Genomic DNA, 26,565 nt, shown 5'->3' on the forward strand with positions numbered 1-26,565 from the left:
ATGAACTCTTTAGGAACCACTGCAGCTTTCTTTTGGGTAATTTTGTTAGGGGGATCATTATACAAGAAGCCATGTACCCCAAATCCTGAAACTCACAGCTGAGATTTGTTGCTTTAGCAGCAATGTGATTGTGTAGTTTTCAGGAAAGATATTTTTCCTGGGGAAGAAAGGCTTTTTGCTACACAAAGTCTATGAGGCCTCTGAGAAAGAGAATTTTCCCAAGCCTCTTGGATGGAGAGGCTTCAAAGGTAGTGGTCTGAGTGTGGCTGGGTTCCCTAGATTTTATGTAGGCCATAAGTGATTTTCAAGAACTCTTGGGCTTCAGTTTGAGCTGAAATCACAGAGGGCCAAGGAAAAGAAAAATGAAGGCTGACGATTCTTTTTGTTTTAGGTGTTTGTTTTGTTAATGTAACTGGAGGGCAAGGTCAGTTGACAGTGACACTGGTCTAGCTTTCCAAGGCTAAGGAAGGTAAGGCGTCTCCCTCAGTACCCCAGATACAAACACTGGAAGGTGGGACCTGCAAAGTGACCTCAGACCACACTGACACTGATGTTGTGGAAGTAGTAAGTAGTAGGCTTTAAACCAATAAGGTCTCCTGAGGGATTGTACCAGAGGATTCCAGCTTAGGAGTCGCCAGACCAGGGCTTGTAAAGGCACGTCACTTGAGTCATCGGTAGACTTTGTAGCATAGCCTGAGACATCATCTGTATCTTTGGTGTCTTTTTCTTTGTATTTTTTGTCTTCACGTAATTTTGAAATAACGCTGGCAGAAGCTGAGGATTGCAAAGATGTGGAGGGAACTGAAACTGAGGAGGCCGTATGAGGCACCAGGACAGCCCTGAATTTCAGGGTCTTTGCTTGGAATTTAGCACAATCAGGACAATTAGAGATGTTGTGCTGAGGCCCCAAGCGAAAAAACATGGACATATGAAAATCTTTATGTGGGATTTGCTTCCCAAATTTCATAGGTTCATAGGAGATTACTAGGCTAATGGCCTTAGGGCCTTTACAAGCCTAGCAGTGTAATAACCTGAGTACCCTTACTGACCATAGTTAGATGGCCATTGTTAGCAGAGCAATTCCATAGGTGCCACCTCCAGGGTGAATTTATGGTCACCCAATCCAGTTGTCAAGGTTGAGCTTGAATAAGGTCATTGAGAAGCTGTACTTCACATGGAGTGGGAGCTTATTCCAGAAGACAGGCAATCACTGGGAAATATATCAGTCTCTCCAGCATGTTCTGTTAATGTCACAGGCTAGGTTGAGATCCCTGGATTAAGTTATACTTGTCTCATTTGATTTGCAGATGTGCTGCATTTCCATTAGGGTAGGGTCCAAGACTGCTATGTAGGCCAGGAACAGGTCGCCTCTCAGCAGCCTGTATGATACAGAGTACAGTGACTGGGCTTTCAGTCTTTCCATGTATGTCATGTTTTGGCGGCCTTGGATTCTCTTGGTTAGAAACCTCTGTGGTCTCTCCAGTTGCTGCAGGTGCCTGGGGAAGTACATACAGATGGGAGCACTGTACTCACATTAGTGGTCTAATAAGGGTAGAGTATAGCGGAGCTACAACCTCCCTGGTCTTGGATGTGATGCCCTTATTTATGAGATGTGCAATGTAGAATGCTTTTCGAAGTTGCGCACCACTGAATTTGAGCTTACAGGGATGCTACTTATACCATAATTAGCAGGGGTTACTACTTTGCCAAAGGGGATGATAAGGCATTTTTTGCCTTAAGTTTTAGTGCGTGAGTTTGGCACCAATCATTTCTCTGTATCAGCCCTTTCTGTAATATGTTAATATTGTTGTGGGACTCTATGACTGAGCCCAGTTTACAGTCATCTGTAAACTTGGTAAGCCACCGGCCATCTACCTTGGCCTGGACTTCAGAGAAATAGATTCCAAACAGTAGAGGGCCCAGCACAGATTCTTGTGGTACCCCACTAGTAATACTGGTGGAGATGAACTCCCCAACTTTTAACAGTGTGCATTCGGTCAGTGAGCCAATATGCAACCCATCAAGTAATGTATGGGTTAATCCCCAGCCGGAAGAGTTCTTCTATGATACCTGAATGAAGGACTGTGTCGAAGACCTTGGGTAAATCAAGACAGGCGGTATGTACTGTTCTGCTCATATCCAGGGCTTTGGTGACATTCTCAAATAAGTCCACTAGGTTTAATAAGCAAGATCTACCCTTGACGAAACCAAACTGGCTGAGGTCAAGGGTTTGAAGGTTGCCTATGTCCTTATGAATAAGGTCCATGATGATTCTTTTCATGGTCTTGCAGAAGAGGCTGGATAGGCTTATTGGGCGATAGATCCCAGGGTCAGTTGATGGACACCCTTTGTGCAAGGGTTGTTGGCTGTTCTCCACTTTGCCGGGACAAAGCCAGTTCTCAGGCTATGGTTAGAGAGAGTGCCAAGTAGTTCCGCTTGCAACTGTTAACTTTTTAAACATAAATTTAGAGGATGAAAATCCCTAACAGAGTACTTATCTGACAGGAGGAGAGAAGAAACTCTGGAAAAACAGGCTGACTGACAGAAGCACATCAGACTGTACGGCTAGAAAGAGCTGAAGGTGTTGCAGAAGGACAACCTTCTTCTACACCAATGTCTATACGATGGTCCTCAGAAATCAGACTGGTCCAAATTTTTTTTTTTAACTTTTCCACCTGAGGGTTCCACTTGGGGATTCTTTTTCTTTTCCCTCAGTGGAGGTGTGGGCCAGTTGTCAAGAGAGTTGCAGTCATCCATGAAGTGTTTTTTTTTACATAGCCTATATCTCCTCTCTACATGCCAAGCACAAAGCTATGGCTGGCTGATCATAAGTAAACTATGGTGTGCACCCCCTACCCTAAGGGGCGGTACTGATCCTTAGATGGCATAATACGTCCCCATTTATCTCACCCTTTAAGCCTGATATCTGTTCTTCTCTAAGTTGCAGCCTTTGCAAGAACTCCACTAGAGAGAGATGTCAGCACGCACACTCCCTTCCAGGATCAGAAAGTGCCATCCTCCTTGCCAACTCTAAGTGCCCAAGCAACTTATTGAACTTGGGTTGCCTGGGTCATAGCTGGGGCTCTGTCCCTCTACATTACTGGAGCAACCACCAAAGAAACCCTTGCTAAGGACTCTTGATATCTGGGAAAAGACTGTAAAATACACAAGTCATCTAAATAAGGAAGTAAGTGAATGCTTCTCAGTCTTCAATGAGCTATGACAGGAGAACGACACTCTGTAAACACCCTTACATCTGTACGTAACGCAAAGAGAGACAGAACTGATAATGTGACCCAGGTACAGAAAATTTGAGATTTCCTGAAGTCTTTGGCTAAGGGAATGTGATGGCATGCATCTTTTAGATCTTATTTTACCATAATGTTCCCTGGGAAATGAGAGGTAATAGATTTTGAAGTGTCAAACATCTTGAATTTTGGAACTTTCACATAAGGATTTAGAAAGGAAATATCAAGAACTGGTCTCCAAGAAAACCTTTTCTTAGGTACCAGAAACATTCTAGAATAGTAATCTTTTCTCCTTTGATTTAATAGCACTGGTTCTATGACTTGTAGGGCAAGTAGGTGCTGAAGAACCTGAGGAAACATTCTGCATAGTTCGAGGGTGGGGAGGAATTCTCCTGAAACAGGGTATTTGTATTCAGTGCCAACTGGATCCCTCCTGAACCACTTTTAGAACTCAAAAAGTCTGAAACAATCTGCTGCCTAAGGGAAATGTACAGAGAGTTTCTGGGATAGATTTTGAGGGATTGGAGTAGAAGAGATGGGAGAAAGAATGATGGTATAGTCATTCTAAAGTGGTAGATTGTCCTTAATAGAAAAGGATACTTGTTTCTCGCTGTTCTCCTCCTGCTATCTCTTTTTGGTTCCCTATTTAGCTGGAGAAGGTTGGGATTGTTTGTTTTGTTTCTTAGCTGTGAAAGAGGATCTGGGAGAGTTCTAATTGTGTGTGTGTGTGTGTGTGTGTGTGTGTGTGTGTGTGTGTGTGTGTGTGTGTGTGTGTGTGTGTGTGTGTGTGTGTGTGTGTGTGTGTGTGTGTGTGTGTGTGTGTGTGTGTGTGTGTGTGTGTGTGTGTGTGTGTGTGTGTGTGTGTGTGTTTGTGATGAAGAATCTTGGAAACTTTTCCAGCTCTCATCTTATTTGAGGACCTGAATAGCAGATGGGACAAATAAAGCCTCATCTAAAACTGAATTTAAAATTTCAGACTTCACCTCAACAGAAAGCACTGGATTATGTTCCCAGGTATATCTCCTCAACATTGTAGCAGTAGCCCTAAACATAGTGTCTGCAAAATCATACATGACCCTTCAGGCATGTTTAGATAAGTGACAAATGTTAGAAACAATAGAATTCAAATAGGTACTACCTTAAAGGGGAAGTGTGATAAGACAGTTCGCTCAAACTGTCTGTACATAAAAGCCCAAACTTCCACGTACAAGTTTGATAGTTAAGATTTCTATATGCCAAAGTGGAGGAAGAAGATATTCTCTTACTAAATCTATCCAATACCTTCTCTTCCTTGTCTGCAGGATAATGATTACAGGACACCAACAGCCAGTTATCAGTTGGTGAAGATATGGCTATGGCTATAGGCTCAGACCAGAGGTTGGAAAACAAATGCTTGTTAGTTTGAGAAACATCATAAAGCCTATCTGCTTTTTGAGAATGGAAGGTTGAGAATGAAGGTTATTACAGGCAGCATTAAATATATCCTCCAAGACAGGCACTAATGGAGGAATGGGAGTAGAATGAACCATATCTACCTGTGCCATATCATATCATCTCCTCGATTCACAGGGAACATCCATTTATTCTCATAAAAACAACTCAATCCTCCTGGATATGGTCTGAGAAAAGAAAAATCCCTCCAAAGGAGGTTTTGAGGACCAAGTTTCCTCTGAATCAAAGAACTGGGCTTGTGTATCTGCATGAGAATCTTCTAACATGTTTTCCTCAGGAACATTTTTGCTGACCCTTTTACAGGTAAAGTATTCTGAGCCCGAGGATTAACAGCCTGTAAACAACTTCTTAGGTAAGGTAAAAAAATCATTTTTTTCTAATAGATATCATGTCTTCAGAAAAGCAATGTTTATGTTTTTGTTTTTTGTACACAGGTACCATCGATCCACCGATAGCTGACTCGAAGAAGGTACTTCTGCCCCATGAAGAGATGTCTTTACCTGGTAGCATCTCCCAGTGTGTCTCCTTGACCTAGAAGAGATGGCTCTCCCATGATTAGTTTGGACAATGGAACAGCAGAAGAGGATGTGGCTGACCCCCCCCCCCCCCCCCAGTTCAAGCTGGCTGTAAGGCTACACCAGTGGAAGCCGGAGAGTTAAGTGAGTGATCTAAGGAAAGACTAATGGCTACTGCAGAGTCAGCCACCACAGGCTAAGGCATAGACTTGAGTCTGCAGAGTCGGCAAAGGCTGTTTTGGTAAGTTGTCTTTCTTTCTACGTACAGCGGAAGGCAGACCAACTGTAGTAAGCTTCACCAGAACAAGGCAGTCGGAAGGTAAGTTGCCAAATAGTTTTCACAAGCAGAACACTTACACTCACATACACAGTCCCCTAACCACAGGGATACATTAGCAGCACACTAACTTCCTGTTACAAACTCCTTCTCATAAAAATTCAGTCTGAGAAAAAAACGGCAGGTAAGCTGTCAGACAGTAAACACACGTATTAACATACCTCTTTGTAGCACCTAATAAAATAAAACATTTCATAACACTAAACTTTTACATAAAATAAACAAGGTTTAGACAAGCACTCTCATTAAAATAGCCCTTAAAAAAGCCAAAGCTGAAAACAGTGGTTCCTAACAGGAAATTCTTGATATCAGAAAGATACCGGGGTTTCTTAAAGGGGCAACACTGCTAAAATGCCCAAGTAAAATAAATAACCATTTTTTTAAAGGGAAATATTCTGTGTGGAAGTGTTCCCACTGGGTACATATCTGCCAGAAATGAAGCTGAAGTCTGGCTGCTGTTACTGTGAAGCCTCTGAGCAGTTTCTTCACATGGCAGCAAGAAAGTACTGAAGATTCTTCGTTTTGGCTGCCAATTTTCCTTCCACAGGGCTTCTCAATCAGCAGTCAGAGTGAAGGTATGGGAGGAAACTAGAGTATTTGAAAGGTGGCTAGTTGTGCATTGGGCAAGACACAAACCATGTATCCTTAAGACCACTGCAGTAGTGGGAATGATGAACATCTAGACAACAGAACTACATATTTCACATCTGAAAGTACAACATATTAAAGTGCTGTAGGCTATCCTTTCCAACATGCTAATCTGAGGCAAAGTATCAGTGTATTCATGCAGCACTTTTTATACTCCACCACAAGGTAATTTAAAGAGTGGATGACAAATCTGTACAGGTAGTCCACAACCTCTCTACTGCATCTCCAAAAAAATCATACCCAATAACATTAACAAACTGTATTATACACTCAGGGAAGGCATTCTTCTCTGCTTAACAATATAGTGAATCTTTCAAATTAGCCACTTTCTAACATAAGACACACAAGCCTGTAACAAGTTTTAGATTCCAGTCTTACCTCTGCTTGCATTCTTGAACTTTCTGAATCTCCTTGAGTGGTATGATCCGGAGTGGCTCTTTCTCCTACACAACAGAAAAGCAATAAAATTAAAACAATATTTACTTTTCTATTTGCTGAAACTAAAACCGATGCAATTTTTACACCCATCACACCACTATTTTTTAATCGCCCATAAGTAAAACATTCTCATAAATGGCACATTTTTTTCAGATTCTGACATAAAAAACACAGTGTGAACCGTATAGCTCAACCAAAGACAAGTAAACAATCCAGAATGCTCACATTTTGTGCATTGAGCAGAGAGTTTTTTAAAAAAAATACATTTGATTTAAGCCCAACAGTAAGTTCCCATTCCAGGTAAAACAAAAGTCTGTGATAGAAAAAAATGGTTTAATTCACTACAAGAAATAAAACAATATGGTCCAGCTCTTTCATCCCTTATTAGTTGAGACTTCTTCAGAACCACTGAATAAATAACCAAAGAGGCTTTAATTACAGTTGTACCACATTTTAAAAAGTCATGTGACTTTAAATCAATTAGAAAAGCATGTTAATTAAAAGGTTTCAGAATACCATAAGGTTTTGAAGTAGAACTTAGTGCTAGCAGACATTGGGGTTGGGGGCTGTAAAAGCATCTCTGTGGACAAGAAGTCCACAAACTTGGGGAGACTTGTGAACCAACCTGCTTCAGAGTTTACCCCATCTACTTCTACACTGACTCTCCGACATAGTGGAAAGCTTCATGAGGACAGGAAGTCTGTTTTTCCAGGTGTGACTGAAGTGTTAGTTTCATTCGCAAAAATGTCTTACAACTAAACTCTTAAAATAACTTTGCAGTTAGGAAAATGGTCTGGCTTTAACCAATTCAAACACCAGTCAGGGAAGTCCCTATAAGAAATCTGCTACAAGCACACCTGCTTAGCTTCTCTGTGGTGGACATGTCATACAGAAAATTGTATGTTGGTTTTATCAACAAGATATCACAAAAGCGAACAATACGATACCAGAATATAATAAAGAAATTTGACCTCAGCAGGGTACTTATCTGCTGTCTGAGTCAACAAGCCTAGTCAGATGCTAAATCAATATATGCTCTTTATTCTGCAAAAGATGCACATACTGTGTGTCAAAAAAAAAAAAAAAAAAGGAAAAAAAAACAAAAACAACTCAAAGATAGCACTGATGGGATGCTCCCTTTATTCAAGGATGTGTCAATGTCCAAGTGAAGGTGGCATCAATCCTACCCTGGGGGGAAAGGAAGAATGAAAAAAACACCAACAGTCCCCCAAAGGGAACACAGAAACACAGGAATTCTCCTCAAATGGAAAAAAAAAACAAACTGGAAACACTGCTGTGGCTATGATTTCTTTATTTCACATTGCATTCTGGTTCCTCGGCTCCATCAGCCTTCTAAGGAATAACTTCATAAAATCTCAGCAGCCTTTTTATATCCCCTTAATTACTGTGCTAATAAGTTCAAATACATTCAATTAAATTCCAAATTTCAACAGCTACTACCAAAACCTTAAAGGTGCCATCCCAATAAATACATGAAACATACATTTTTAGTATCACAAGCAAATTCTTTTTACATTTTTCATATATATATATATATATATATATATATATATATATATATATATATCTATAAAATGATTCCTATCTATGATGAACCTTAATAACTATTAATTTTTATATGTATTATTCTTACATTTATTGCATTTCATCAACAAATACTCTATTAAATATTTTCTCATATAATTTCCTACTCATAACCTTATTTTCCTATATCCAATAGAAAAAAGCCTGATGGAGTTAATGCTCAACGGTAGGCAGCAAAAACAGAATAAAATGAAAAAATAGCCGCTGAGCAAAGCAATGAAGGGTACTAATAGTTCCAAAAGTTCATATAACGTTCCAAATGCCAATGAATAGTTATCCAATGAAGAAAAGATGTCAAAATACTTCAAAAATCAGGTTTATTATGACATAAAAAGGTAAGCGCTTTTTACATAAGCGTAGCTTCTTCAGACCATATTACAAAATAAAGCCTCTAACAGGTGATTTAAAAATACAAAAAGCAAAAAAAACCAGGCATTCCTTAAAACAAAACAAAGCCTGTATTGAAAATTCAATTAAAAATGGTCATAAAAATACATATAGTCTAATATAAACTTTAAAAACATGTTGTTCATAATACCACTGTGTTGATGGTAAAAATAGAAATAAAAACAAGTACAAATGCTAAACTAACATCTCTGATGTCCTAACCTCCTGGACTTCAAAAGTGGACGTATGGGAACTTTACCATTGAGTCCTCCTGGTGGTACATCAAATCTGAATTTAATGATTGATGATCTCCCGAACTTCTGTTCTATTTTCAATATCTCCCTCTCTGTATGTGTGTAGAAATCTGTTCTAAGTTGTAACTTTTGAACTGATGATGTATACCACCCTCATGAGTGTGTCTTGTGTAAATGCATAATGCATGATGATGATATCGTTTTATGTATCCTCTGTCTATATCTCTATATCCCTTCAGGTCTTGCTTACGTCTACAGGATAGACCCTTTTATATAATACGCATAACAATAATACACATCCTTGACACACATGCTTCACACATTGATCCGGATGTTGTATGTGCCATTGCATAAGGGTAAACAAACACAAGGTCAGACTGAATGTAAGAACAAAAGTTGTTATTTTGGGATGTAGGATTATAGTATGTGATGGGTGGGTGTACCAATGGAATTTGCTCTGGGAGCACATTCTATTATTTCTTTTATTACGATATTCTGATAAAGGTCTCCCATTATATCCCAGTAATTCCCTTAATGATAGGGTCTAACCATGCCAACATGCCAGTGCTTAATTTGACATAACAGTGTCTCTGCAGTATAATAAATATAAATGAAACATTAACATTTGAAGGAAAAGACCTGAATGTTGATGTCTAGGGTCCCTCTTTTCGGTTCTGTTGTTATTTATACTTTTCGTTCTGTTGTTATGTCAGGCACTGTGATGGGCATCGTCAATGAAACGTGAACAAATAACATCCTATCGTCTGGCAAGATCTCCTCCAAGAGGCTGTTGATATCTTGATTTGGTCAATCGCTGATGCCACTGCCATTCTGGGCTCTTGTGTTGAATCTATGGATTGTATATTCCAACATGCTGGATCATCTTTTCTTATGGTCAGCTGAATCCTTATGTGGGGCACTGTACATCAGCACCACTGTGTGACAGACAGGCTCGCTGGTCATGGGCATGATGAGGCAGCCTGTATTCGACCAATCGATCAGACAATGTATCAAGGGTTCGGTATGATCATGTGAACAATTAGCAGCAGGAGAGACTGGAATGGTCAAGTACAGGGTGTTCAGTGGATCGTGGGTGGTTCGTTGAAGGTCTCCAGGTTAGGTTCACGGAGCTCGAACTTTTTGTTTTGTTCATTGTCAATGGTGGTTTGTTCATTTTGGGTTTCGAAGTTTGAAGTATATGTTTTTGATTGTTTTTTATTTCTATCTTGTTGTATTTTATGTCCATGTATTATGTTTTGTAACCTGTTATAAGATGATGAATTGAATGACGTTTGCGGCGCTGTGGGCCGATTACAGGCTCTTTTTATTGATTCGTTGATACATAATTGGGCAGCTTTATAAGAACGATTTCCGCTTTTACTCTTCGTGCTTTCCATATCTTATGTTCGTGGCATTTGGTCTGTTGACAATATTTTCCTATACATTTAACTATATTTCCATAATTTTCTAACCTCCTTTCAAATGACGTACACAATACTGTATTAATAAATTAAATAAACAGACATGGATTCTACACATCCCAATTAATTTCTAAGTTTAACCCCCTTATGTATAAAGTGCCTAAATTCATTATGATTTTTGCTTCTAACGTTACCAAATTTCCGTTTAAATTCATCTCCTCCTATATTTTTGCTCCCAAAAGGTTGTGCCAATATACTAAAGAAAAAACTATCAGTGTTTACTCTATGAGCCGTGCAAAAATGCTCAGCCACTGGACTCTCCATTCTTCTATTTTTTATATCACCTAGATGTTCTAAAATTCTCAAATTCACCTTTCTTTTGGTTTGCCCCACATGCCATTTCCTAGATGTACATCCACATCCAATAATGTAGACTACACCACAGGAGTCGGACTTAAATTCATCTTTGATCCAAAACCTCTTCCCATTTATTCTCCAACCATCCACATTTTTAATTGTACTGCATATTTTGCATGCTCCACAAGGGAAAACACCTTTCCTACCTCGCCTTGTATCTTCATTCCTTGATTTCAACAATTCTTTTAAATTTCTAAAGCGGCCATAAAAGAAACTTACTTTCTCTGGGAATATATTTCCCACTGTTTCATCTCTACTAATAACTGGCCACAAATTGTCCACAAGTTTCTTCAATTTTTCCGTCAGGGCAGAACATTTTGTCACAAAAAATATTGGATCTACTTCCACTGTCCTTTCTTTGTTTTTTCCTAATTTTTTATGTAACCTTTTGGGAAAGTTAATCATATCGCTCCTATTTGTGTTTCCCCTTAATTTACTTAAAGCTGCCTGTATATCTATCTATCTGTATATAAATATGTTTTCGTTGCTTAATGAAGATGCCTCGTATGTTAATAAAAATGTAACACAGTTAGTGATTGATGAAAATGATGTATGTGGTGACAATGAAAATTTTAGAAGAGAGGGTGCACTAAATATTATAAATTTATCTAATTTCATATTGACGGAGACAGCAAAAAAGTGTGTTATTAAAGGGCACAAAGTTTGTTCCTACTTGTATTCCTTCGCTGGTGGATCTTTTGGGTGAAGCCAAGCGTTTTTGTAGGAAGTTAAATTTGAGGGTATTTTTTAGTTCTAAAAAACAACTGCCTGTAAAAGAGAATGAACTATATGTGCCAGAAGATGACATGGATAATTCACTGCTCAACCTATCTATCTATGATAATCCATTTATTGACATAGATGATGTAGATAATGATGTCAATGTGTGTGTTTCCCAAAATACCTGTTTTCTACTGGCTATGGGAGATTAGAAGTACCAAAGGTGCCTGTCTATAGTTCATTTGCGCCACCGAAAATTTCTAATGCTATATTTACATTTCAGAATGCATTGTGTAAACAAATTGAAGAAATGTATGGTCAGTGTGCAAAAAACTCCAAAATTTGTAATTTGAGTAAGAAACAATGGTCAATACTCAAACAGTTACGTAGTGTTGCTCACACGTATGTTTTCATGCAAGCAGATAAGGAAGGGAATTGGGCCATTCTAAATATATATAAAAAGAGTATGATGACATGTTTTTGGAACTGTTGTCTGATAAGAAGGCTTATAATAAACTACCCTCCAACCCAGTGAAGGAATTCAATAACGGCTTGGTGGAACTACTTGAGAGAGGTGAAATACTTGGATTTTTTGATTGTAGGGATGTTAAAAAAAATTGTATTTGAAGAATCCAAAGGATGCCAGGTTGTTTTTAATTCCCAAACTTCACAAGTCTTTGATGAAACCCCCAGGAAGACCAACAGTTTCGGGGGTAGGGGCTTATTTGCAAAACCTAGGCATCTTTTTGGATTCTCAGTTAAAAGTGTACCTCCCAAAAATCCAATCATATATTAAGAACACTTCACATGTATTAGAGTGTATGAACCATATACAATGGAAATCTGATTACTTTGCATGTGTAGATATAAAATCTTTGTATACTAACATCAGAATCGAAAAAGGTTTGGAAGCGGTCACAAAAATGATGGGAGAGGGACCCAGAACCTCTTATATTTGTCAACTTTTGGAATATGCTTTAATGCGTAACTATTTTGTATTTGAAGGAGAAGTACATTTGCAGGTGGAAGGGACAGCGATAGGGGCAGCATTTGCTCCCTCATATGAGATACTTTTCATGTCATATTTTGAAAATCTGTATATTTATCCAACACAATTTATGAAGAACAGAATAGTTATGTTTAAGCACTTTATAGATGATCTGATTTTTGTATGTAAGGGGGAACCATGCGAGTTTGCGGGTTTCATGGACACACTAAACCAGAATGCATTTGGGTTGGAGTTCACATACAGAGTGAACAGGAAAAGCATGCAATTCTTGGATGCTGAGGTTTATGTGGATGTTGAGGGAAATCTGCAGTACAGACCTTTTCATAAGGTAACTGCAGCAGAGAATTTTTTGGAGGAAAGTAGTGCACATCCCTTACACCTAATAAGGTCGTTACCTTATGGAGAGTTCAAGAGAACTCTAACAAACACCTCTGATGAGAAGGTGTTGGAAAAAGAATATATTTTGGTGAAGAACACATTGCTTAAGAGGGGGTATGGAGAGAATGACATACAGGCAGCTTTGAATAAATTAAGGGGAAACATAAATAGGAGAGAGAGGATTAGCTTTCCCAAAAGGTTTCATAAAAATTTAGGAAAAAACAAGGAAAGGACAGTGGAAGTAGATCCAATATTTTGTGTGACAAAATTTTCTCCCCTGATGGAAAAATTGAATGGCCATGGCCTCAAGCTCAATGCCAAAAAGTGCAGTGTCATCCCCTTTGGTAAAAACTCTGTACCCATGAACTACCACATAGGCAGCAATCTACTTAACACCGAATGTGTGGTAAGAGACCTTGGGACCCAGGTGGACAGTAGTCTCTCCTTTGATAGTCACATCGCCACAGCAGTCAGGAAGTCCTTCTATGTGGCACACCTCATCATAAAAGGGTTCTCATCCCAGAAAAAAGTGGTCATCGTTCCCCTCTACTCGACACTCATTAGACCCATTATAGAGTACAACGCCCCTTTTGGAATTCACCTCACAAGACATCTGCAGCAGCTGGAAAGGCCGCAGAAGTACCTCACAAAGAGGATTACTGGCCTCAAACAAATGCCCTACACTGACCGTCTCAAAAAACTCCAGCTTTATTCTGTAGCATATCACCTACTACGAGGTGATCTCTGCCTAACATATAAAGCTATATCAAACTCAGAGCTGTTGGACATGCTACACCTAAACAAATCCCAACCCCTCCGAGCTACACGCTCTAGGGACCTAACCCTTGTCACCACAAAAAAACAGAACATGCTGGAGGGATAGATTCCTGTCCCAGAGACTTCCCATACTCTGGAACAGGCTACTCATCTATGTCAAACAAAGTTCTTCATTAGCACTCTTCATGAAAACTCTTGATGAGTGGATGGGAAATAGGAAATACACCCTGCGGATCACTTCTGTGTCTCTGCTCAACAGTGGCACAGGAAAATAACTTTCTTGGGTGGCGTAAGCCAGGAAACCTTGTTGGCTAGGCTTACACAGGCCCTTGGGCCAATAGCCTAGTACCTACCTATGAAGAAACTTGTGGACAATTTGTGGCCATTTATAAGTATGGACGAAACAACGGGAAATATATTTCCAGAGAACGTACGTTTCTCTTATGGCCGCTTTAGAAATTTAAAAGAATTGTTGAAATCAAGGAATGAAGATACAAGGCGAAGTAAGAAAGGTGTTTTCCCTTGTGGAGCATGCAAAATATGCAGTAAAATTAAAAATGTGGATGGTTGGAGAATAAATGGGAAGAGGTTTTGGATCAAAGATGAATTTAAGTGCGACTCCTATGGTGTAGACTACATTATTGGATGTGGATGTACACCTAGGAAATGGTATGTGGGGCAAACCAAAAGAAAGGTGAAACTGAGAATTTTAGAACATCTAGGTGATATAAGAAATAGAAGAATGGAGAGTCCAGTGGCTGAGGAGTTTTGCACAGCTCATAGGGGAAACACTGATAGTTTTTTCTTTAGTATACTGGCACAACATTTTGGGGGCAAAAATATGGGAGGAGATGAATTTAAACGGAAATTTGGTAAAGTTAGAAACAAAAATCATAATGAATGTAGGCACTTTATACCCAAGGGGGTTAAACTTAGAAATTAATTGGGATGTGTAGAATCCATGTCTGTTTATTTAATGAATTTATTAATACTGTATTGTGTACATCATTTGAAAGGAGGTTAGAAAATTATGGAAACATAGTTGAATGTATAGGAAAATAAGGTTATGAGTATGAAATTATATGAGAAAATATTTATTAGAGTATCTGTTGATGAAATGCAATAAATGTAACAATAATACATATAAAAATTAATATTTATTAAGGTTTATCATAGGAATCATTATTTCACATATATATATATATATATATATATATATATATATATATATATATATATATATATATGGTTCTACCTCACTTCAACGACACGCGGAACATCGACCACGAAACCGAGAGCACCAGAAGATCGAAAGCTGAGAAGACCGACACGACGGGACCCAGAAGATCGACAGTGGAGAAGACCGACCACGGATGAAAGCACCGGCCTTGAGGATGCCGACATGGGGAAAGGCTGTGTAAGTATCTTGGTAGTGACGGACGTTAGGGTGTGAGTAAGGTAAGTGTGGATATTGACGGTCTGTGGGGATAGGGGTGGGTTAAGTGAGTTAGGGTTAGGAGCGGTCAGGTAAGTGTGCGTAGTGATTGTGTTTGGGTTAGGGGCGGGATAAGTGAGTTAGGGTTAGGGGCGGGCCAGGTAAGTGTGCGGTAGTGACGGACCTTAGGGTTAGGGTTTGGGTTAGGGTTGTAGGTAGTTGTGTATGTGAGGTTTAGTGTGGGTTTGTAGGGATTTTGGTGTGCTTGTGTTGCGTATGTGGTTATTGGATGGGGAATGTGTTTTGTTTGTTGTTTGTGGTGTGAAGTGTATGAGGTTTCGTGTTTGTGTACCGTCGGTTATTTCGTTGTCGGGCATGTGGAATTTCCTGTCGGTTATGTGGTTTCGGTGATTGCGTTGTCGGTGTTTTGGTGTTTCGGTTATGTGAGGTAGAACCATATATATATATATATATATATATATATATATATATATATATATATCTCTATAAAATGTAAAAAATGTAAAATGAATTTGCTTGTGATACTAAAATGTATGTTTCATGTATTTATTGGGATGGTACTTTTAAGGTTTGGGTAGTAGCTGTTGAAATTTGGAATTTAATTGAATGTATTTGAACTTATTAGCACAGTAATTAAGGGGATATAAAAAGGCTTCTGAGATTTTTATGAAGTTATTCCTTAGAAGGCTGATGGAGCCGAGGTACCAGAATGAGATGTGAAATAAAGAAATCACAGCCACAACGGTGTTTCCAGTTTGGTTTATTTTTCCATTCGAGAAAAGGAAGAATGCTCAGATCTAAGAAATCGGCTGGACTGTAACCGAGATCCCTCTGGTGGAATGTCTTCTATATGCATCCCAGTTGCTGATTTTTTGTCAGAGGCAACACTAGCCACTGGAAAATTTTCCAAAACCAAATTCAGCAACAAATTAGCTACTCAAATATTACAAAAAGAAAAGGCAAGTGGTAAAGTAAAGACATTTTCATTCAAAGTTTTAGCTGGAAGTGACCACCAGACTTGAATGACACCTGTGACTCTATTTATGTGGCAGAATGGACTGAAGATGGTCTGGGACTACTCTCCTTTGACATCAAAGTTTCCAGCTGATCTGCTCTATCTTTGAGGGAACCCCGTGCCTCACCTTAGAAGTCCTTTATATTCTGAATCTACTGTAGTAATGTTCCTTAAAGTGAACACCGAAAAGGATCTGCTGAAGTATGTAAACCTACAATTGGTGCCATTTGTCATGATAAGAGCATGCTGACATGGCCTGAGATGGTGCCCTGTACAGCTGAAATTTATACCCTTCTATTTCAATAGGGTAGAATGATGATGAACTTTCTTTTCCGAACTCAGCTCAGAAGGAAGAGAGGAAAGGCACATACGAATCTTACTGGTTACTGGAAAAATATGCTGACCACAAGTGTAAAGAATCTCATTCTCCTGAATGGCAAACCATTCAAATGCTAGGGTGCCCTATCCTTGTACAATACTAATCAAGAAAACCTTCCTTACTCTGCAACCTCAAGATGGGCACTAAAAATGCATTCATTTTTCCTAAAATGTCAAGACACACGGAGATGCCCCAATTTATCCACCACTGCCAGATCCGCATCAGCCCTTCTACAAAATGAAGACAGTGTGTTTTACCTTGTCTGTATATGTACTACACACTACTGTCAGGCTTTATTGACTAAAGCAGGAACACTGTGGAATTATGAACCTTGCATCAGGTAGGAGCCAAGGTGGTCTTGCCAATAAAGCAACCATACTAAGGCTGCATGAAGAAATGAAGGAAGGGAAAGCCCATACTGAAGCTGAATTAGACTGCCTGTTGAGTGGTGGGCAGTTTAATTCAGCTTCAGTATGGGCTTTCCCTTCCTTCATTTCTTCATGCAGCCTTAGTGTGGTTGCTTTATTGGCAAGACCACCTTGGCTCCTACCCGATGCAAGGTTCATAAAGCCCTTAGAATCGAGAAAAGATGTTGTATATGAACTTACTTCAGTTGGGAGTGGTTCCTACCCAGCAGACCTTGGAATAGCAAAGACAACAACAGAAGGTCTCCAAAGGCACAATGACTTAGCCAATGACACCTGATTTTATAGTGGAAAAATGTAAAGGGGGGTGGTGATCTTGAATATGTGACTACCTTTAAGCTCAAAGAGGTGAAGAAAGGTTCATGCTCCTCACACCGTAGCATCCACACCGAGGCTGCTGATGACAGAACTTGACAAAGCCTTCACTGTGGGCAGAAATGTTCGATAATGGACAGCATCAAGGTATGCCCAGTGAGGAAAATCTTCCATGTTAGGACAACAGGAAAATTCTCCTAGTTTCTGGTGATCCCATGACCTGCAATTACTGAAAGATGAAAGAAAAGGCTGCTAATGAGCATCCTCTTGACAAAGCAGGGGAAACTCCCCTTTTACTGCATGACTTTTTACAAGGGTATAAATCAGTATTAGCTTGTTAACCTGGGAAATTAACTTGTCCTTGGACCTTTTTCAGACATGTGCCGATGACAAACCAAATGTCAGTATTCTGTAATAAAAATGGTTCTCTCAGACGTAAATCAAAGGAAGCTCTTCTGTGTAAACCCCAACAGCGAAACATCAGTATGCTTCCAATGTGACAAATGAAACCATCTAGTTGTACTGTGAAAGTAGAGACATGATTTGGAGAGACAGCATTCACATTCTGATTACCAGGTATGCTAAATAAAGACTGTGATGAAAGGAGATACTGCCAGCCCAGCTAGCTGAAATTTTGTAAATAATTATATGTCATTGGTGTATATCAAAATGATTTATGTAAGATGCTTGTGTTACAAATGTATTAGGACTGTATGTCATGTGTTTATCAAACTGCTTGTATAGACCTATGTGTTTGTGTGTGTAAAATAAATCTCCAAGTGTGTGTGTGTGTGTGTGTGTGTGTGTGTGTGTGTGTGTGTGTGTGTGTGTGTGTGTGTGTGTGTGTGTGTATGTGTGTCAGCTACTTAGGCAGGGACACGAAGCACTGTCTGCACAGAGTGTGTGTTGGAGGACTTGGATTGGAACCCTGGCTAAGGACTCAACTCTATAGCTGTGCCAGTGGGGAGTCTTATTTGGGATCTGCAGAAAGTGGGAGAAACCAGCCCTAGACTGACTGTGGTCTCTTGTGTGCTCTTAAGGGAAATAGCACTTGATGCAAACAGCTGCATCTGGAAATACTGTGTGTGTACTTGTCATCCCTCCCAGTGAACATCCCCCCTGTTGCCAGTGGTGAGGATTGAGGTACCTTGATAACGGGTCGAGTGGTGGGGCATACATATTAAATGGTGATGGGATATCCACATCACATTTGGCTAGTAGTGGTGGGATCCCCACATCATGTACTGGGATTCAGTGGTGTGGATACTGAACTCCTGTAGCCTATAAACAATGGTTACTAAAGAAGGTGTTTGTACTCTCAAGCAGCCACACAGTAGACATTCAGAGTTTCATATCACAATAGTTTTATTTATTTTTTTGTTAGCTTAGTTAGTCAGGGAGAGCAAGCAAAGATGTCAGCAGAGGATTATGGAAAGCTGACAAGGAACCAGTTGGCTGAGTTCTGCCAAGCCAAAGGACGGGAGAAGAACAACCTGACTAAAGGGGAAATGATTGCAGCCTTATCCACAGCTGCATCAGAGACCAGCAACCAGGAAGACAACCAGACTGGCCTTGGGGATGTACAACTTTCAGAAAATGGACAGCTCAACTTTGCCTCATAGGACTTAAAATCCATCTGGAGTTAGAGACATGAACTGGAGGTCAAACGTTTGGAAATAGAATCCGCAGAGAGACTGCGGCATTTGGAGACTCAAGAAAATGAGAGACTGAGAAGTTTGGAGGCTGAAGAAAATGAGAGTCAGAGGCAACATGAAAAGGAGATGCTGACTCTTCGCTGGGGTCAAGTAGGTAATGGGGAACGGTATAACTGAACCCCAGAAGGAATAAAGGTCAATAAATTTCTTCCACAATTTACAGAAGGTGATAGTTTTGATAGTTTTATTCATATGTTTGTAAACAGTATAATGCTGACCAAGGAATCTAGGTACGGTTCCCAACCCCCTTACTCCATGGTAAAGCTGAAACTGCTGTTTCTAAGTTGTCTGCTATTGATTGTGTAGACTATAACCAAGTAAAGAAATGCTTATTAAAGTATTTTAAAAGTTAACACCTGAAGCCTACAGAAAAAAGTTTTGTGAGCATAGATGCAAGGCAGATGAAAGTGTGTGTGAATATATTGCTGAACTAAGCACTTATTTTTATAGGTGGGTGTGTGCTTATCAAGTCACCACTTTTGAAGGGCTGGCAGACCTTTTGGTGAAGGAACAAGCTCTTAGCACGTTGCCTTAGGATATGAGAATCTGGTTGACTGACAAAGAAATTACACCGCAGATGAGTTGGGGAAAAAGGGAGACCTATACCTAGCAAGCAGGGCATATCACTGCACAGGAAAGGGGTACCCAGTGCTGCATATGGGTCTAATGGAACTCATGGTGGGAAGCTCAAACCACCCCAACAGAGTCTGCCAGTAACAGGGGAAGCCACTAGTTCAGGTACATGGCCATGATCAATGGTTACATGTTTTAAATGTAACCACTGGGGCCATGTACCAAACAGATGTCCATGGAGGCAAGGTGGGGGAGTCAGCAAGTGGGAATGACAGAATGCCAGCAGTAAGTTGTCTGGAGATAAAGTACCAAACTACCACCAGAGGTTATATCCTATCTTAGTAGAAGGGAAACAGGCCACTGCTAAGAGAGAGACAGCCTCTGACCTAACTATTGCGAAGTCTGCAATGCTTAAAGAGGAGCACTACTTGCTTGGGCAGTCTACTCTAGTCAGAGCTTTAGGCGGGACCCCATTCCAAATACCTTTGGCTAGGGTTCACTTTGACTGGGACGGTGAAAAAGCAAGCAAGTAGGTGTGCTTGAGGATATCCCTGCAGATGTCCTGAAAGGGAATGACTTTGATAATGCAGTAACTTATGTGCATGCAGTTACATGCAGTCAGGCTTGAAGACAAGCATGTGGATCTGGAAGCCTGGGGGTACACAGACTGCACACTTGAAGCCAGGACTGGTGAGGTGGTTACTTCAGAGAGGGAGCTACCCTGTAGCAGTCAGACTGAAGGGAAGCCACAGCTTCTGGTGGGGAGTGATGTTCCCATGGACAGAGTGAATGCAAGGGCAGAGGCATGTAGTAGTACTAAGGCTGACAGTGAGGCACCACTGTCAGAGGATACCAGACTTCCTGTGGAAGGGGAGCTGGGAAGGGTTACAGAAGGAGTTGAAACGCTCAGCTCTCACACCTTACATTACAAGGCTTGAGGGAGGTAGCCAGGAGCTGCCTGATTCTCAAGGGAAAGAGGAATCTGTACATTGGGACAAAGGGGTACTGTACAGAGAGTGGACCCCTGAGGGAGGGCTAGAGGGTGAGGTAATACAGCAGTTGGTAGTACTTAGTGCCTACCTTCTGGCATTTCCAGCCATAGACCATGACATTCCCTTTGCAGGTCATATGGGCATAAAGCGTACCAAGAGACATATTATGCAGAACGTTTATTGACCTGGGATTTCCAGGGATGTAACAGGGTACCGCAGGACCTATGAGCAGTGCCAAAAGGTAGGCAAGGCAGGAGACAAGGTGAAAGCTCCATTGATGCCTTTGCCTGTGAGTAAGGAGCCATTTCAGAGGGTAGTTATGGATGCTGCAGGGTCTCTGAGTACCCCAAGTTCCACTGGGAAGAAGTACATCCTAGTGGTAGTAGATTATGCTATCAAATACCCTGAGGCGGTGTCTGTCCTCCATCGACGTAGAAAAGGTGGCAAATGCTTTGTTAGAAATTTTCTGCAGGGTAGGTTTACCAAAAGAAATACTGACTAACAGAGGTGCCAGTTTAATGTCAGACCTGATGGCTTGTCTATTGGAGCAAAGTGGGGTGAAGCACCTAAAGACCACCCATTACCACCCCCCCCCGACTAATGGTCTGCTAGACAGGTGACACTCTACACTAAAGACCATGCTATGGGCATTTGCAGACCAGTTTAAGACGGAGTGGGACAAATATTTGCCCCATCTGTTGTTTGCTTACAGAGAGGTGCCCCAGGAATCCACAGGTATTTCACCCTTTAAGTTGCTGTATGGGCATAGGGTGAGGGGGGGGGGTCTCTAGATCTGATTTGCAATGAGTGGGAGGGTGAGTCTGTTATGGCATATGTCTTAAACCTCAGGACAAAGCTCAGGGAACTCATGGGCTTGGCCCAAGAGAACCTGGCAGAAGCCCAACAACAGAAAAAGGCCTAGTATGACAGGAATGCTCAAGCCAGGGAGTATGCTGTAAGAGCAGGTTATGGTTCTCATTCATATCAAGACACAACAAGCTGCAGGCAGCTTGGGAGGGATATTTCAAAGTGGTAAGGAAGGTCAGTAATGTTGACTACCTGGTAGAACTGCTAGGCAGTAGGCAGAGGCCCAAGCTGTACTATGTTAACATGATGAAACCTTATCATGATAAAGGGGTCCTGGTGCTGAGTATTTGCAGTAGAAGACAGGAGGAGTCTGAGGGGGATCTATGGCTACAGGGAGCCAGCCAGCAAAATCCTATGTTACTATGGTGGAGCTTAGGATTGCAGGCATATGATATGACAGTGCAGCACCATACTGGGGTCAGTAATGCCAAGGCAGCTGGACCCTCAAGAGAGGGAATGAGGTAATGTATTCTCAGATAGGCTCATTCCTCTCAAGCAACGTTTCTCAAGGGTCACTTGAAAAACTAGCTTAAGTCATCAAGGGGGTAAGAAGTGTTACAAAAGGAGATACTGCTAGCCCAACTAGCTGGAATTTTGTAAATAATTATATGTCATTGGTGAATATTGAAATGATTTACATAAGATGCTTGTGTTAAAAATGTATTAAAACTGTATGTCGTGTATATCAAACTGTTGCCCAGACGTGTGTTGAAAAGGTATTTGCAGAGTGCTGTTTGAAATGTAACCACAGTGTGCCCTACTGGAAAACAACAGAAATGTACATGCACTATTGTAACTGTTTAAATTTACATATTTTAACAGTGGAAAGTCGGACACAGGACATTAACCTCAGCCTAGTAAATTTTAGAAAAGCAGCTGAAATTAAATTAATTTATGGCTAGGCTATAAAAGATGTTATCTTTCAGTTTTCAGTGAAGCAAGAGACACAATGTCTCTACTAGGAAACATTCTGTATTGTCTTTAGGGTGAATTAATTACTAGTCTTGAAAGCACGAAGAAATGCAATTCTTTCATGACTTCCAGCATTTGCCAGAGATCTGTGGAGAAGCTCTTCTAGCTAGTTTCATCAATGGATGATTTGTCTGGAAAAAAGGAGTCAGATGACAAGAAATTGTCATTCTGCAAGTTATCCCTGCAGTAATATTTGAGATATTAATCTGAGAAATCTCTTAGTGAGAAAGAGCATTCTGCCTTGGACCTGATAACAACTAAAAGATTCATTCACTACATCTGCCTTGCTCTATTACTAAGTTCTTAGATTATAGTTATTCTCTTAGACACAGTCAGGAATATAGTAATGGTTAGTTTGGATGTTTTTCTTTATTTATTTGAGACTGTCCTGCAATGTTATTTTAAATACTTCCTGTGGTTGTAAACTCTGATGTTGTCGTGAATATATATTTAGTATTGTCCTGTTCTTTTATTAAGTACATTTAAACCTTTCATTGTGGATGATCTGTGGGGCCTATATTATTTTCTTGACAGCTTAGGTTGTCGAATGCTTAATGATAGACACCTAAGCGTCGAAGTTTCAAAATCGCGAACAGCCACATACGCAAATTCTTTCCTCAGGAAAGAATTTGCTAGGCCATCTGGAAATAAAATTAACTTTTCAACCTAAATATAGTGGGGGGCTTCACCTCCTGACGTGGGGGGCTGTGCCTCCCACACACACCCCCTAACTAAATATACCAACTCCGAAATTGCTCTACATTGGGGAAAGGGCAAATCCCAGATAACGGTCAAGCGAATTCTTTCCCGAGGAAAGAATTTGCACATATGGCCATTCACGATTTTGAAACTTTGACGCTTAGGTGTCGATCATTGAGCATTCGACAACCTAAGCTGTCGAAGAAATAATATAGATCTGATCTGTGTAGAGATATTTTGAGAGTAATTGCATATTTATTTTGTGACACTGTGTGGTCCACTTCTAATAGCCTTGCTCTTGGTCAAACTACCACTTGTGTTAATATTAATATTACACAGCAAGATACAACACCCTTTGTTAAGGGCCTTAATGTAGCTGGCAGGATTGACTGGTGGCAGTAAAAACTACCTTATACTTTGGGCAGATGGGGGCACAGCTAGTAAACCTGTGTCAGCCTTTCCCAGATGTGTGTGTGTATAAAATCAAACCTCGACAAAGAATCCCTTCCATGTCCAAACAAGGAAGAAATGGAAACAGAATACCCTTTTCCTCTCCTTCAAAAGGAGTAACAGGCTCTTCAGCCCCTTTAAGCAGTATAGTACTAACTTGCTTCAGAGGCTCACAGGAGACTGACTGGTCCTTATAATGTGGCTCTTGAAGGGTAGAACTTAAGAGGTCTAAAGGTCACATGAGACCCCATGTGCAGAGCGCACCAGTCCTTTTTTTTTTTTTTTTAACTTTTACTTTACCTTTACTGAATTATCACTTGTAACACAGGCAAATATACATTTATACCAAAATAATTAAACTGTATTAAATTACCTTTGACAAACATTACACTTCACATATATTGCTATATCATATAACCTAAGCAACATTACATAAATTAATTCCTGCCCTTTTTTTAAAAGAAACATGTTTATTAAACCATCACTTATGATGTAGCAATCATACATTTATATAAATGAAAACAAACTACAGACACAATCCTAGATGCAAGCAATTTACATCAGAAACGATAGTGACACACTCCCAGTTGCAAACATTATACATCACTTATAAACTACCCAATCATTTTCAGTCAAACATTACATAGAACATTTAAGTCCTGCCTTCTTTTAAACCCCATTTCTCCCCTGTACGTATTGTTCTCACAATTTCCATTTTTCCTACTTAGCTTGCTCCTACTCTTTTCTAAAGATCTCAAATTCAGCTGTTTTATCTCTGTTACTATATTCACTACTTCTAATATAACTGGTTTAGATTTTGATTTCCATTTTCTAGTAATTGCTTTTTTGGCAGACATCATAATTAGACACAGCAAGGCCTTACCATGTATAGACAATTCTGATTCTGTATCATAGCTCAGAAAAATCATCTCCCTTGTCACACTAATCTGCCCACCCAGCATCTCCGACAGTGCATCCCACAGGGAATCTTTAAAGTCTGCCAATTCACCGCACTCCCAGAAAATATGTTCCCAAGTACGTCTTTCTTCCCTTTCACACCTTCAACATTTGCTGTGTACCTTAGGAAAAATTGTCTGGAGTCTATTTGGGGTATAGAAATATCAATGTAAACATTTCCAGCAAAATCTACAATCTTCTAGATTTGCTGCATATTTGGGAGACATACATATATCCTCCCATTGTTTCTTTGTGAATTGCGTATCCAGTCTTTTCCCAATCCTTTCTAACCTCCTCTGATTGATTAACAGTTATCATGCATTATTTTATATGCTATACTAATTATTCCTTTTTTAATGGCAGCTTCTGTTCTAGATTTTACTAAACACTCGACCAGTGCTGGTCTTTCATTTAGGACACCACTATTTTTTCTCTTTGCCTATACTCTGATATCAGTCCCTGACAGAGAAGGCAATCTCAAACCTGAAGCCCAAACAAATTCTTGGCCTCTTCCCATTCTATTATCTTTCCCTCTCTAGTTATTTGCTCCCAATACCTTGGTTCCTTTGCCAGTTTTCTCAAATAAATTCCAGCCTCCTCTTGCCTACTGCCTATACCCCTAATTGCAGTCATCCCTATTAGCAGAATCTCCTTTTTCCATTCCTCTGTTGGCTATCACCTGTAAATAGAGCCAACTTTTCCTGACTACCATACCAATTATATCCTTGAATATTTGAGTGTCTTATTTTCTTTGCCAGTGGTTCTAAATATAATGCAAATAAAAAAGGGAAAACAGTACACCCCTGTCTGGTTCCTCTGTTCAAGCAGAAATGGTCAGAGAGGATCCCACCCACTTTAATTTTCGCTTCCAGTCCTTCATACATCCTCATAATAAACCTTAGAATTTTTTCAGGAAATGCAAATGCTTCCATTGCCCTGTTCATAAAGTCCCAACGTACTCTGTCAAATGCTTTCTCTGCATACCAGCGTACTCTGTCAAATGCTTTCTCTGCAAAAAGACTCACCAACAACATATCTTCTTACATTCTGCAACCCTCTGGATCATTAGTGTTCTGTTAATGTTGTCAAATATTTGACTCCCCTCCACAAAACCACATTGATCCACATCTATCAATTTTTTAATTACTTTTGTCATTCTTTTAGCTATTATAGACATGAACACTTTAGAATCATGGTTTAGAATAGAAATGGGCCTGTATGAAGCGGAGTCTAATGGATCTTTACCCTCTTTAGATATTACAGCTAACACTGCTTTCTTCCAGGACGTTGATACTTCTCCTTCTCTTAAAATACTGTTAAACCAAACCTTCTAGATCTTTATCAGTCTTTTCCCTCCTAGCTTCCAAACTTCACCAGGAATGCCCATCTATTCCTGGGGACTTTCCTATAGATTGGTTCTACATCACAATTTTTATCTCATCTCTTCCTATCCTGTTAGTAACTGAGCCTCATCTACCTCTAACCTAGGCATATTTAATTCTTCCACAAACATTTCCATTTGTATATTTTCTTTGTTTCCATATTTCTCTGCTTTATACAGACTTTCATAACATTTCCAAAATATTTTTAACACCTTTACAGGATCTCATTACTTTCCTTGCTACATTCTCCCCAAGCTTGTTGACAGACTACTTTCTGTTGCCTGAGTCATTGTGCTAAAAGTTTTTGTGCTCTACTATTATCAAAAAACAATAACAAAAAGGAGCAACGGAAGACAGGCAGGCAGTACTCGAGTCCAAAATCCAAGTGAATCCAAGCCGAAAATAAGGCGTTTCAAGCAACAATCCAGCTAGGTTAGATACCACAAAAACACTCTTTTAATGTAGTCGACCATTGATAAGCACTTTCAAAATACAATCACATTCTGCATCCAGTTTTGCACAAATGTGTATGTTTATATATGGTGCTGTTTTAGTAGTTGTTTTATGGTCTGATGAAGCTGTATTGTGAAAGCGCTTACCAATTGTTGACTACATTAAAAGAGTGTTTTTATGGTTATCTAACCTAGCTGTGTCTCTGAGTTTATAAGCTGGATTGTTGCTTGAAATGCCTTATTTTCGGCTTGGATTCACTTGGATTCTGGACTCAAGTACTGCCTGCCTGTCTTCCGTTGCTCCTTTTTA

At 39.9% G+C, this 26,565-nt stretch overlaps 1 protein-coding gene across 11 annotated transcripts in view; it reads right to left on the reverse strand.

Moving 5' to 3' along the window:
• Window positions 1-26,565, reverse strand: part of PLEKHA1 (pleckstrin homology domain containing A1) — a 2,820,639-nt gene that overhangs the window by 349,200 nt on the left and 2,444,874 nt on the right. For all 11 annotated transcript variants that reach the window (XM_044056044.1, XM_044056048.1, XM_044056047.1 and 8 more), the window contains one exon: window positions 6,579-6,643. In XM_044056044.1, the coding sequence (XP_043911979.1) occupies window positions 6,579-6,643 (65 nt within the window). The remainder of the gene's footprint in view (window positions 1-6,578; window positions 6,644-26,565) is intronic.

Source organism: Protopterus annectens, chromosome 14.part0 (assembly GCF_019279795.1).
Source record: "Protopterus annectens isolate FY-2018-M chromosome 14.part0, PAN1.0, whole genome shotgun sequence".
NCBI lineage: Eukaryota > Metazoa > Chordata > Ceratodontiformes > Protopteridae > Protopterus > Protopterus annectens.